The sequence below is a fragment of the Chlamydotis macqueenii genome, chromosome 1 (assembly GCF_036417535.1).
Source record: "Chlamydotis macqueenii isolate bChlMac1 chromosome 1, bChlMac1.mat, whole genome shotgun sequence".
NCBI classification, from domain to species: domain Eukaryota; kingdom Metazoa; phylum Chordata; class Aves; order Otidiformes; family Otididae; genus Chlamydotis; species Chlamydotis macqueenii.
Window position 1 is genome coordinate 131,496,684 of NC_141556.1, and position 13,970 is coordinate 131,510,653.

The 13,970-nt window shown below is 38.1% G+C and overlaps 1 protein-coding gene across 7 annotated transcripts in view; it reads right to left on the bottom strand.

Annotated features, from left to right (window-relative positions):
- CNKSR2 (connector enhancer of kinase suppressor of Ras 2) overlaps positions 1–13,970 on the bottom strand; it is a 213,191-nt gene that overhangs the window by 151,282 nt on the left and 47,939 nt on the right. For all 7 annotated transcript variants that reach the window (XM_086767283.1, XM_086767251.1, XM_086767275.1 and 4 more), the window contains exon 3: positions 12,926–13,128. In XM_086767283.1, coding sequence (XP_086623409.1) covers positions 12,926–13,128 — 203 coding nt within the window. The remainder of the gene's footprint in view (positions 1–12,925; positions 13,129–13,970) is intronic.

Consider the following 13,970-nt stretch of genomic DNA (forward strand, 5'->3'; position numbering starts at 1 on the left):
TTATCGAAAGGGAAGGATATAATTTAGAGCCAGACATGCATCAATGCTCAGAAGCAGCTGCAAAGGCTAAACTCAAGGCACAACCTAACATCCTCCCACACTGTACTACAATCAGAAGTGCATAGTGAAATGAAAAGTGTAATCCAGCATTTTGAGATGTCACCTACATGTATCCTATACTTTAAAACTTAATGTTAGAATGTTTACAATATTTGCCCACCTAAAAGCCTGCTTGCTTTCTAGCAGCACTGCTAAAATGTATTTCGTCAGTGAGGCTGGCAGTCATCTGATCTCCGTACAAGTTTGTGTTAAACTATAAACTCAACTTGATCTATTTTCTATATTCAAGGAACAGCCAAACACTAGACAGGACTAGTATTTTTTTTTTTCTCCAAGAGGATTCAAGATTTTGACTTAATCAGTTTTGCAAATATGGTTTTCATGAGCATTATTAGTATTTTAAAGATGGCATTTCTCCCTAATATAATGCTTCAAACATTTAAAACAAAAAAAAAGGTGCCAAAGAACCATAAGGACTGTAATGTCTGAATAAATTAACAATAGATTATGCAATGTGCCAAGATCTCCAAACAATACTTTAAGTGTGGTTGCCTTTAAATTAAGCTGGGTGAGTAGTCCCTTCCCCAACTGCCTTCTTTTATCACTTCTTAGAGCATATATATTCCTTGTATAGCTTTAAGAGTTTTACAGAGCTGGCTGATGTTACGTCTTCCTCATTTAAGTCAAGTTTCCACTACAAGCATGCCCAGATGATAACTACATAGTTCCACTGGTTCTTAATAGGTGTCTGAATTTCTTTTCCATATGCAGAATTACTGACCTTCTAGTGTAGGCAGATTTGGAACTGTCCACTAATAAACTCATGTGAACTCCCCTATCTCTGCCTGCTTCTTCTAATGGCCTCTTTCTTTTCCAGGGCTCCCAATCCAGCCCTGATGGTTCATAAGACAGAATGACCTTTGGAGGTGCATACTCAATTCTAGCAGCTTTAACTTGATGTAATACATCATACAGCAACGTATACTTTCTGCTCGTATTTTCTAGGGAGAAAACCAGTACATTCTTTTTAAAACAAAATTACAGAAATTGGAAGCTAGGCAGAGTTGAAGAAACATAAAAGCAACAAGAGAGTGAGGACTTAGTAGACAGCATGTGGTTAAGTTCCAAAAGGTGCCTTACAAAAGCTATTTGCCACAGATGTACAATCACAACTCAAAGTCCAAGTTTTATGCAGTATAGGGCAGCTGTACAGTAGGTACACATTACAGCAGGCTTGCCCACAGACACACAAACAGATCTTTACTGAAGTTGAGGTGACATGTGAGCGTATTAAAGGATAAAATGAAACTGAACACAATAATGGTGTTTTAAAAAGTACATTAGCCAAAATGTACAAAAACGCTGATATTTTTCCTTTCAAAACTGTAACTGTTGAGGTTCTTAAATCTACCTGAAACCTTGATTTTAAAAGCTCATGTTCATTTATGAACTCACTTTTATTTAAGATGAATGGAATCAAGCCAACAAATGGTATTATTTTACTTTAAGTATGGATGTTAATACAATTTGATCCTAAAATTACACAACTGTAATCTATTTGACATTTCAAAGCCTCCAGCATTTCTCTAAACAAAATTGCATGGTAGGCTTTGGCTTCTAATACTGCATCATCTTCCCTCATACTTTTACAATGTAGTTTGGTTTCATGGTTGATGAGGAAAATAATGACATTTTTACCATCATTGCTCTTAGTGAAGACCGTTAGAAAGGCCCCAAATAAACTTTGTTGGCATTAAAGAACAGGCAAAGAGACTGAGACTTTACTCATTTTTTTTACACTAAAGTTTACACAGTGAAGATTTACGGAAAACAGCATGTGAAGCAAGTGGCAAGGGTGCCAGTAAGAGGGAAAAGACTGCTAAAATCAGTAACTAATACGTAATGTTTTGAAAAGTGCTTCATGACTTGGAAGGATAAGGAGACAGGTCAATGTTATATGGACTTCGCTCTTGCAGAAAATGTAAGAGGTCCTCAAGCTGCCTCCTCTATAGCTGTCTGTAGCTTACAAACCAACTCCCTCTAATCAGTTTCTGCCAATGCCTCTCTGCAGTACTGCTGCAAATTGGACCAGTAAAATTGAAATTCCGTTTCCCCCATCTCCCATTCAGAGCACTTCCCTGGAGGCAATCTGCACACACAACTACACTGTACAAGCAGCTGGGAAAGTGGTAAGGACAAAAGCCTCTTTAAATATTTACTATCAAAGAAAATGTATTTTAGTATTACATCCCAAGCCTCAGTTTCAATAGTCGAAGTTCAGCAAGACTTAGTATAACAACATGCCAGTAGTTTCAATCAAAATATAAACAGAAACTTCATTGTAGGATCACTGATTGGATTTCAGAAAAGACAAAGTGTGAAACACCAATCTGACAAAAAAAAAATACCTCTCCCATGATAATATATCCACTGATTGTAATTTTAATGCAGAATAATAGTATTGACTTGCAACATGTGAAACAATATGTATAAATGCAAATAAATCTACATAGACTATAACTTTTCAACTGGCTGCTAAAACATTTTCCTTCTCAAGGCATCAGAAACACACCAAGTAAAAAGATTTCCTTGTTTAATTAGATCACTTCTTTCTACTTTATAAAAATTATTTCCTTGGCTTGGCTGAGCCATTTCTATCAACTTCTAATTTCTACTTTTTCTTTCAAAGTCATATTTTTCACAGACCCTTGGACCTTAAAGTCTCGGGTACCTCCTACGGTTCCAGTAAAGCAAAATCCCTGAGAACTGTCGTTTTCAACATGTGTCCTGTTGAATTCAGTGCTCTTTACGTCAAACAACTAACGTGGGCCTTATGTTGCCCCACTCCCTGCTGTGACACTGACCAAAATGTCCCATTGTCTTACTCCTCTCTCAGTAATTTCCAAGACCTTTTTCCACAAATTTTCCCTTATTCGTGGAACCTTTTTTACTCATTTTCTCTTGTAATTCATTTGTTCTCCCTTCAAAACCTCTTTGTGATTCTCTTCCTTTGCAACACCTGCATAAAACACCTTTGGAGCTCCACAGAGCACCTACCTGACTACATGCCCTTTCCATTAATTTAAACTTCCAGATCTCTGCTGGTTTCTCCTTTCCATTCTTTGTCTACCCCTTCTACACTCGATATCTCAAAGAAAGGACATTTATGCAATCACACCAATGCTTCTGCACACCCTATTTTGTGCAGGGTGTTTTTGTCGCTGTTCTTGCCTTTTCTCACGCCTTCTTCTTTCCAACATCCGAAGCCATTAGCCATTTTCAAACCACTTTCACAAAGGTTTGAGACTCCTCAGGTAACATGTTTCAAGGATAATTTAAGTTCATACATGTTTTATGATGATACATGCAGCTGGAAAAGTGGGAGCCTCTTAATTTTTCCACTGTACAGACCCACATTGTGAGCCTGCACCTTATTAGACACCATAGATTCCAGAGAGAAGAGCTTCTAAATACCTCATTTACGGGGGGGGGGGGGGGGGGGGTAACTTACAGTTGGTGCTTACTTTTTTTTTTACATTAAAGTCAATCAACTTCAAGACCCTAATCTATAGGAAATAAAGTTCCCCTAACACCAGGCATGACAGAGCTACTGGTTCTTTTAATGATTTTCAAATCAGTGCTTGAGAGAAGTAATAAAACAACTCTGAAACATGAATGCAGGCTGTAACACACATGCACATATGTATATACTTTCACAAACTGAGACCTAAATAAAATCTTTAGCACTATCAGCATCTTTCAGAATGAAATAAAATTATATTATCTACCACTAATTAATTAAGCCACCCTGAAGGACTGGTAAAAGGCCAGCTACATCAATATAGCACAGCTAATTCCCTCACAGAATTAAGAAATAATAAGATTCAACAGCTGTTGATACTAACAATTACTGATTGCATATGAAGGAAAATCCTTCCTAAACAATTAAAAAAAAAAATGTATATGGAGAAGGAGATGCATACACTTGGTATTTCTGCATTATCAACATTTTCAGCCTTATATGATGCTTTAGCCTCATTTGTCTTCTTCATATAACATTTGGTTAGGGGAAAATCATATATAGAAACAACTATTTCACTTTTAAAAGTTGCTATTTGGACAAATCAGACTGTTGTTAGTAAAAGCATGGCCTCAAAATAAAAGTTTCAACATTAGTTATAGTACTGAGCTATTTTATAACAATAGACATTGTAAGGGGTTTAAAACCAATATGATACTTATTTTAGCATCCCAACAAGGGAAAACATCCTCAGCAGTTTGATTTAACATACTAGTCCAAAATCTTTTAAAGAGAGAGGTAACCAAATCAGTAATATAACTCAGTCTTAAAAGGTAACACATTAAGCTCAAATAAAAATCTGAATGTACAATATTGTTGCATATGTATTTGTGCCAAATCCGTCTAAGATTCATAGTTCTAGGGTTTCATGAAACAAACATTTTATTTGTATTTCTAATGGAACTGCTTTATGTAGAATCAGGGAGGAATGCAGTAAAATTCACAGGGGATAAAGGAATTTTTTACATGAGTGCTCTGTTAAACATTTACAGCTGTTCCAGTAGCACAATATAGTTAAGTACCATGGCATTCTCAGGCAGCACTTCCTGACAAGTATGGCATACCATTCAAACAAGCATAAAGGGAAATGCATAAAGGAAACATAAGATTCACAGATTTAAGACTGAAAGCCAATTAACAGAAAGTGCATTATTTGTGTGGGGAGTAAAGAATCGCAGTTTCTTTTTGTTTGAGTTTTCATTTGTTTCCCTCCACCATCTTGTGTGCAAACCAGATCTACCCTGTCAGGACAAGCAATAACCAAGCACAGCTAATAGGACTGTATGAAGTCTCTTATAAAGGAGACGCTAAACCAGTAACATTTTTTTTTGTAACTAAGAAGTTATTGGCTTGCAAACATTCAAGGATAATTTTCCCAATGAATGCTCCTCTTTACTTAAAACTACAAAACAGTCACACCATAAACATCACCAAGGCTCATGCACTGAAAACAATGACATAAAGAAATCCAGCTGAACACCTTTTACCTACACTGGAAGAAAATGCATGCATTGTGTATGTCACCATGGTGAAAAGAGGGAGATTCATTTTTGAGTGGGTAATGTGTTCTGCTACCACAGTGCTTTCATACAAAGCAGGCTTAAAGGGTGCCCTGAAGCTGAACACCTAGAATTGCTCATATACAAACAAGAGTGTTTACATCACTGCAGGCTGCAATTCTCTGTAGGCAATGGAAAATCACCCAAAAAAGTTTACACAGCCCACAGTGAGGCTTGGAGGTACTGTTCTGCTGTCCAGACTTCCATGTCCTTAACTGTAGGCACATATTTTAGCCTTACTTAATAAGATCTATTGTTGTGGTTTTGTTTAGTGAGGGGGAGCCTAAGGTGGCAGCTTCTGTAGGAAACTGCTAGAAGTTGCTCCCCTTTGTTCAGTGGACTCGGCCGGGCCTAGGGCAGACCCGCTGCTGGCCAAGGCAGAGCCGATTGGTAGCAGAATGTCCCGTGATAACGCCTCTGCGATAACATATTTAAGAAGGGGAAAACAGGAAAAAAAAAAAAAAAAAAAAAGAGAGAAGAGAAGATGTGAAGAAGCTGAGTGGGGGCAGAGGGGGAGGTGCAGGCCTCATGGGCCTTGCCGGCCTCACCCTCTGGCCTCTCACCAGGCTGCCGACTGGGCCTGACTCAGCCCGGCACGGCTGCAAGAAGTGGAGAGGAGATGCACTGGATGATGTGAAGAGATTCTGAGAGGCGTCTGCCAGCCTGTCATGAAGAACTTTTCTTGTGAGAGGAACGGCTGCAGACGCCAAGGTCAGTTCAGAAGGAGGGGGAGGAGTAATGCGGCTCCTGGCCAAGATTCCCCTGCAGCCTGTGGTGACGACCATGGTGGAGCAGGTTGTCCCCCTGCAGCCCATGGAGGTCCATGGAGGAGCAGAGATCCACTTGGAGCCTGTGAAGGATCCCACACCGGGGGAGGTGGATGCCTGAAGGAGGCTGTGGCCTGTGGAGGGCCCGCTGGGACAGCCATTCTGGAGAGACTGCACTCTGTGGAAGAGATGACCCACGCTGGAGCAGTTTCAGGAAGGACTGTGGCATATCGGTGGGACCCCACAAAGGAGCAGGGGAGGAATGTGAGGAGTTCTTCTCCTGATGATGAAGCAGCGGCGTAAAACATCGCGTGAGGAACTGACCGCAACCCCCATTCCCTCTTCCCCCCTGTGCCGCTCGGGGGGGAAGGTAGTAGAGATAATGTTAAGCTCAGGAAGAGGGAGGGGTGAGGGAAGGTTATCTCATCCTCTGTCTCATTATCCTGCTAGTTTTAGTAATAAATGAATAGTTTTCCCCAAGTCGAGTCTGTTTTGTCTGTAACGGTAACTTTAAGGATTTCTCCCTGTCCTTATCTCAAGCCTCGAGCCGTTTTTCTTATATCATCTCCCCATATTCTCTCGGAGGGTGGGGGGAGTGAGAGAGAGACTGCGTAGTCTGGTCCCGATCAGGGCTGAACTACGACATGTAAGTGTGTGTGTATAGATAAATATATATATGGCAGAATATTAGCACATTTAAGCCCATGCCAAAATGAGCTGCCCACCTGGGATTAGAAGTCAAAGGATTACACCCCATCACTGAGTGAATGGTGCTAAAAGCAGACCTAGACCTTTTATTCTGAAATTTCACATTTTGTTACTATTGTCAGCAATTTGACCCTTATCTTTTATATGACCAACAAATTCTATTTACAGTTGGGCTTTTTGTTCATCTCCTTGTTCCATTTTGTTCATGTATCATGTATCCAGACAGCAGTGGTAAATTAGTCAGACTGGTGCACATTTGTCAGCCTGCTACCTTTTCTCTGGGCACAAGACTGAAAGTCTGGAATACAAAAATCTATCTCCACAAGACCTCTTTGTTCCTACTACTTAGACGTCAATGTAATCTACAGTAGTAGTTTAAGTTTTTTATTTCCAAAAGGGGGATAGTGCTAGGGTGAAAAACAAGGGATACAGGAGAGCTGCTGTGAAAGACATCTTGAATCACTGCCCACACAGATGGATGAGTCAAACAGTACACTAAAAAAATCCAGCATTCCCTGACAAATCTGAATTCAGGACCATTAAAATCTGTGACACAACTGACGCAAAATGTTGTAGTAGTTAACTCATGGGAAAGTGATTATATTTTCTTAAATTCTCAACTGAAAAATAAACTACTGCATTATCTTTGTTGTGTCTTTAATGGATAATCAATTAAAGCCCGAAGAAAAACCATCCCTTTGTCACCACTAGTCTCTAAGTCCACGTTTATATTTTATACAGATCCAAAACATTCTTCTTGATGCTGCACAAGTTATGTGGTATGAGAAGTCATTACATCAGATAATGTGGCTCAAGCACTACATAGAGTAGGAAGGAGCAGGAAGCCCAGCAGCATAGCTAAGAAATTTTTCTTGCTTAGTGCAGTCAGCAGGAAATACAGATTTCCAGACTGCTTGGTTGGCAAGGAAGATAGAAGTATGGTGGAGGTGAATGAAGACAACGTATCAAACAAACCAAGACCAACATGGAAGATGGCACCACAGAAGCAAGGGATGCAAACAAGCTGTGTGCTGGCAGAGCAAGGAGACAAGATGGGAACAGACAGAACTCATGCAGCTGCCTGCTGCATTTAGTAAATGTCACCCCAGCTCAGGTTCCCTCAGGATCCTTCCGCTTCCACACAGAACATTACAGTTCTTTCCAGTTAAGACTATAGTAATGAGCTCTACTGGTTAAATATAGCTGTCTCATGAAAGAAAAACGTATGATGTACAGTGGGACTTGAAGGGGGGGAAATGGTGTGCTTAAAAGATGCTTTTGCTCCCAAGGCTGCCTTCACTTTGCAGCAGCCTCTGACTCCTCAGGAGACAAACTCAACACTCAATGTTGTGCCAGCTTCTGATAAAAATGCAACCTTCTGTCTGTCTGTCAGATGGTTTGCTAAGTTCTGGGAGAAAAGGTGTTGGATGAATCTGAGCACCCTTCACTCAGGACTCATCACAATTTCAGTAGTACAGCCAAAAGGTAGTAGCAAATTAGTAGAAAAGGAATGAGATGTGAGTACAGTACAAGAGCTGGCTGTGTTTTAACCAAAGAGAAAGTGATATGTACTGCTCAATGCTCTAAACTTGGAGCTCAGAAGAATTTTCTGAGATGCCTATAATATCATTGCTTTTCAGTTCATATTTGCCTCTAGAGAAAAACTGGGAAGTGTTCACTGGTGTCACTGAAGACACAAGTAACATGGTAAAATCCTAACATAATTTTGCTAAGGATGAAAAGTGTAGTTTCATCTTCAAAATCCTCTGTGAGTTCAAGGTGCTTTTAGAGCAAGAAAGCCATGGATGGATGATGTGTATTTAATTCAGAAATCACACAGAGGCAGTGAACACCAACATATCCAGACACAAATTAATACTTTTAACAAAGTGGTTCACAGGTGGACTGTTAATGCGTGCTGTAAGAACAAAATCTTACCTAGGATTAACAGAAATAAATGTCTACTTTCAATTTCAATTAAATGTGCAGATACTACTGGACATACTATTGTACAGAAAAAAAAAATACTTTTATAAGGTTAGAGATAGCTTTATGCCTCAAAATTGCAATGCATTCATGTTGCAGATCCACAGTTGTGAACTCATAATAGTAATCCTACATTTAAAAAAATTCTCTCTGTTATACCTTATGTTTAGCTTGAGGGACATAAAATTTATCTCAATTTTTATTTTTAGATCAGCTGCACACATTTTTCAATTGTGTTTTTTCATCATTTACTCTAACGGTTTTCTTTAACTATTCAGTTTATCTTCAACTACATTTTTTGATTGTCAGCATTTCAGTTGTCCTAGATCTTTGACTATCTATTTTACATTTTCAAACACTGTATAAAAAAAAAAAAAAAAAAAAGATGGAGATCTGTACTCATTGTATTTGCCACTTGGCTTCCAGACTGTAGCATACTTTGTGGTCAGAAGTATAAAGCAGAGAGTTTTCCTTGCTTGACCAGAGTGCTGCTTAACAGTATTTTATCTCCCTCCTGCTTTGCTAACAAACAGTAAATTTGCATAAAATGATTTGCCCAAAATTTGAAGGCAAGGTTGTGTGTGTTTTCACTGTAACTGAAAAGAAACATTGAGAAATACATTTATCAGAACCGTTACACATAATCTTAGCAAAGGAGAGACATTGCGCAAAAGGCACCAAGGTTTCCTCCCCAGGATGGAGTGTGTCAGCCCTGTAAAAGGCAGGAGAATTTCCAGGAACCTGACACATCAGAGAAGGAGGATTCAGAAAGATGGCTTAGATTACTATTCCAAAGGATACAATTTTCATGAATTACAGGAATAAAGACTGAAAATAACACTAATGATCTAACTGGAAGTCTAGAACACCTGGATGACTGTATATATTATTCTCTAATTCCTCAGAAGTATCACTGGAGACATTTTGATGCCAAGTTGCTTTGGATATCAGATAAGTAGTTTGTTGTGATAGCCTAAAGTGTGGTTTTCTGTCAGCCTAATAGCCAAGTTAATTATCAGATGGAAATGCATCATACTTTCACAAAAGACTCATCGCTTTTCAAGAAAGCGCCAATCTCATCAGCAAATTGGCTTGGGAAAATGTGAAGATTAGGGAAAGAGTATAAAATAAAACATTCTAAAAACTTTTTTTTAAGCCTTCTGGAAGAGAAGATACATGTTGCGGGCTGAGAAAGTAACAGGAAGTTAAAATTAGTCTAAAAATTTAAGGACAATCTATTAGTGTGATGACAGGATTTACAGGACATTATTGAAGAGCTATTTCATGGTCCTCAGAATCAACAGCCAAGGTCTTTTGAAAATAGCTAGAATACTCTACTAAGTTTTCCAGTTCTTAAATGAAACTAAACCAGAAGACTCTTAAAGCTTGGCAATAAATGCTACCCTAATTTTCATTAAAACTCAGTCTCTGACATACATCTGGAAGTAGGACTGCTCCAGGCAGAGACGTGGAACAAAGCATCCCTGGATTGGCCCTACACAGGGGCACTACAAGAGCCACAGTGAAAATAATGCAGCAAAACCACAACTCTTGCACTCCATTTGATAATTGTGCCTGGACTAACAAGGTCCTTATAGATTGTAAGTGTCTTACAGAAACATCGTAAAAAGGGAGTTCGCAAGAGGAGCAAGTGAAGCACAAGTTGTATGGAGTCATCACCATTCCTTACACGTAAAAAACGCATCATTGCATTTCCATGCAAGTTGGAGCTGCTGCTAGTTGCTTTTTCCAGATGTGATCTGAAAAACACTGCATAGGGACAGCCTAGTATGGATCTTTCAATGGGGTAGATAACCCTAATAGTCACTTTATTCCTCCTAATTGTTTGCTCTCCCCTCTCTCGCACCACAGAGATGGGACTGGTGTTAGAAATCAATCTAAAAACAAAGATTTAGGGCCCAGATTTAACACTAACAGCTGTGCAGAATAAAATGAAATCCATGTTCCTGACTTCAAATACTTTATTTTAAAAATCTTTCTATCTCCCCCTAGTGGACCCAATAGCTTCTTCGAAGGAATATAATAAGCAGAATCCTATTGATCTCCAGATGTTCCCACTTTCTGAGAAAAATGCAATCATTGGCCTGCCTTCATCCTAATTTGGGGGCTTCACAAAGGAAGAGCAAATCTAACCGAAATACCCACATGCTCATAAATCAGACAAGTCTTAAAATGTTACAGAAAACATTTACTAGAACCAGGTGTTTAAGCTATGCACATCTTCAAAAGGACTTTTCCAGAAATCTGAATTAAATTAAAATACAACTTCTAGGAAGCCTTATTTGGACACTAAAGATAGCATTGCTAAAAGCGAGCTACCACCATGGCTGCCCGTTTTTAACTTCTTGGAACTCCTGGGTCTGATCAGCTATAATTTCAGATAAATGCAAAAGTAATTTTGCATTTTACTGGGAGTAGAATTGATACGCAGCTTTTTAGAAATCAGTTCAGAGATCTTCCCCCACCACACTAAAGCCTGCTAACAGAATTATCTCTGACAAATACAGTATAGCTGCCTTTATAAACATGATTTTACTAAGAGGTAATTATCATCACACTTCTGAGCTACAAACAAATTTTACAGACTGGATTTGTCTTTTAATACTAAAAGTGCACAATTTGGGCACAGTTCACAGTACTACAGTGACACATTAGTGCTGAGATGCAGATATTTCCTAGGATCAACAAGGGCTTTCTTCCTAAAGTTCAACTACTAAATTCATATCAAGATGCCAAAACCACATTGTTTTTCAATGTGCTAAATGTATATACATGTGAAAATTTACTTTTTAATACCAGACTATTTTATGAAGAAAAAAAAAAAAAAAAAAAAAAAAAAAAGAAAAAGAAAAAGAAAAAAAAAAAACCCTCAACATTGTAACTAAGGGTCTTTATCCAGTCGCCACAATTTCAATGAGAAAAAAATCAAGGTTATTTTGCAATAGAAAGAAGTGGCAAACACTGATCTGTCTATGCAAATGAACATGGTTTTCTACTGTTCCTGTTTTTTTAAAGCCTGGAATGATACACTGTTCTCTGCCAAAAGTGATTTGCAGGGAGAAAAAGTGAAGCCTACAGGTCTTTCAAGTAACAAAACAGGCTAGAGGCAGAGCTAAAAATATATTTCCAATCTTTCAAGTCTCAATACTAAACTCTTTCCATGAGATCGTATTGCTTCTCTGTGCATCTAATGTTAAACATCTAAATAGAAACTTAGGAGTGCAGCTTTAGGTACTCTAGTTCTGAAACTTGGAGAAAAGCTAGAAAGGAAGGAGAAAAGAAGCAGCAGTGGTGGTTGCAGTCTATTGAATAGAAGAAAGAGTTTGCAGTTCAGCTTAAGAAATGGAAAAGATTTGTGCCTCACCTAAACCTTTCATATTGAAATAATTTATGGGACAGAAGCCAGTTTTCCACAGGAAAATTAAACACAACTAAACTCATGGTCCAAATAATTCTATTGGATTTTAAGAATTACGCAAAGATTATACTCTGAACAAAACTTCAGCTGCTGGATACAAAATAAGATATACCCTTAAATCAAGATAAGCATTTTATTTTTGCTGATAAAAATGCAGTGTGATGCATTTTATAAAGACATATAGATAGACTTTTAAGCGCTTCATGAGTTTCAATGATCATCTGAAATACTGTGTATTACTCTTGTTATCATTAGAAAAATGCCACTACAGATACAGTAAAGGAGAGCACTTAAGTCTTGGTCCCACATACTTCCTAGGTAATAGAGGTAAAAGTATCAGACAGTTCTAATTGCATCTACAGTTTCAGAAGTATTTCACTGCCATTAAAAAAAACAAAATGCAACATGCATGTTTAGACACACATAGAGAGGAAGTATATATTGACATCTATATAATGAAAAATATTATCACAGTTTTGTGAATTTTGTACTATCAGAGCAAAGAATATAAGTTATGCAGGTAGAATATATATTCTATTAATATATTCTATATTAATAACAAAATACATATAACCTAATGATGTAACCTCATTGCTATATTGTATTTCCAGATATGTGTAGTATTGCAGTGCATTCAGAAGTATTGTACTGCAATGCTATCTGAATTGTGTGCTGTCTTAACAAGAAAAAATTGCTACAAACATCCTCTCAGAATTTGTAAATGAATTCTGCTTCCCTTTCAATGTCTACATTACATTTTGCAAAGAAGCTGGGGTTTGTGTGTGTGCATGATCTGGTTACCTGTTACACATTTGGGAGACTTTACCTGTCCAACCAAGCCAGTAGACTTTTAGCTGCTCCAATCAGATCCACTACCGATGTCAGAAAATCATTCGGTAATTTGCGGCTGGTCCTTCCATCATAGTGACCACTCCTCCTCCTCCCAGTGATGAAGTTCTGCAGATTTTTGGCAGATGCATTCAGTTTGTGAGAAAGGGTTTTTAGATTTTCTGTTTCCAAACCATAGTTCTGCAGTGAAAAGAAAAGACAAAGAAAAGAAAGTTAGCTTTTCAGCTGAACATGAAGTACGGAGAATAACAAGACTGCTCTTCGGCTTCAAAACTTAACCATTCCTAATAATTAAGGTAGAAATACACCCACTCATTAGTTTTTAAATGTATGGCATGTTCTGTTTCTCAAGTGCATAAAAATAGAACAAAAGAAGAGCAAAATTGTGAGTGATCTTTTAGCTGGTTTTAAGTGCGCTGAGAAAAACAAAATTAAGAAAAAACTAGTCTGGAAGATTGATTTTCAAAGCAGTGAATCACTCCAGTAGACCAGACGGTTCTCTCAGTACATCTGATAGTTAGGGATCAGTCCCTTGTGTCAGTACTCACACTGATTCCTAAGATCACATTAGACAAGAGGGCTTCCAGCTCGTAGAATTACACAGTATGGACACAGTGTGACACAAAATAGATTTTGTTGGTTTCAGTGAAGGAAGGGCATTCATTACCTTATTTTCATTCTTGTTAGCAGTAAAGGACCACCAGAATCACAGACCAGAGAATACAGGGCTCCTGGGCTCAATGTCTATGTTGCCCTTTTAAAGTCAAGGTGTAAACTTCTCTTCTATTTAAGAGTCAATTCTTTAAATTTAAGCTACATTCCTCAACTGTGCAGTACAGACAGAAATAATTATGCAAAAATACTAACAAATAGTACTTGAAAATCCTTCAAATATACAAATGTTTCTGAAACAGCACTAGAGAATGCCCTTATTTAACGTTCATTTACAATATAGTATAGTAACATCAGTGATTTGTTATTTCTATAATGGATTTGCTTTCCTCACAAATGCAAAGAATACT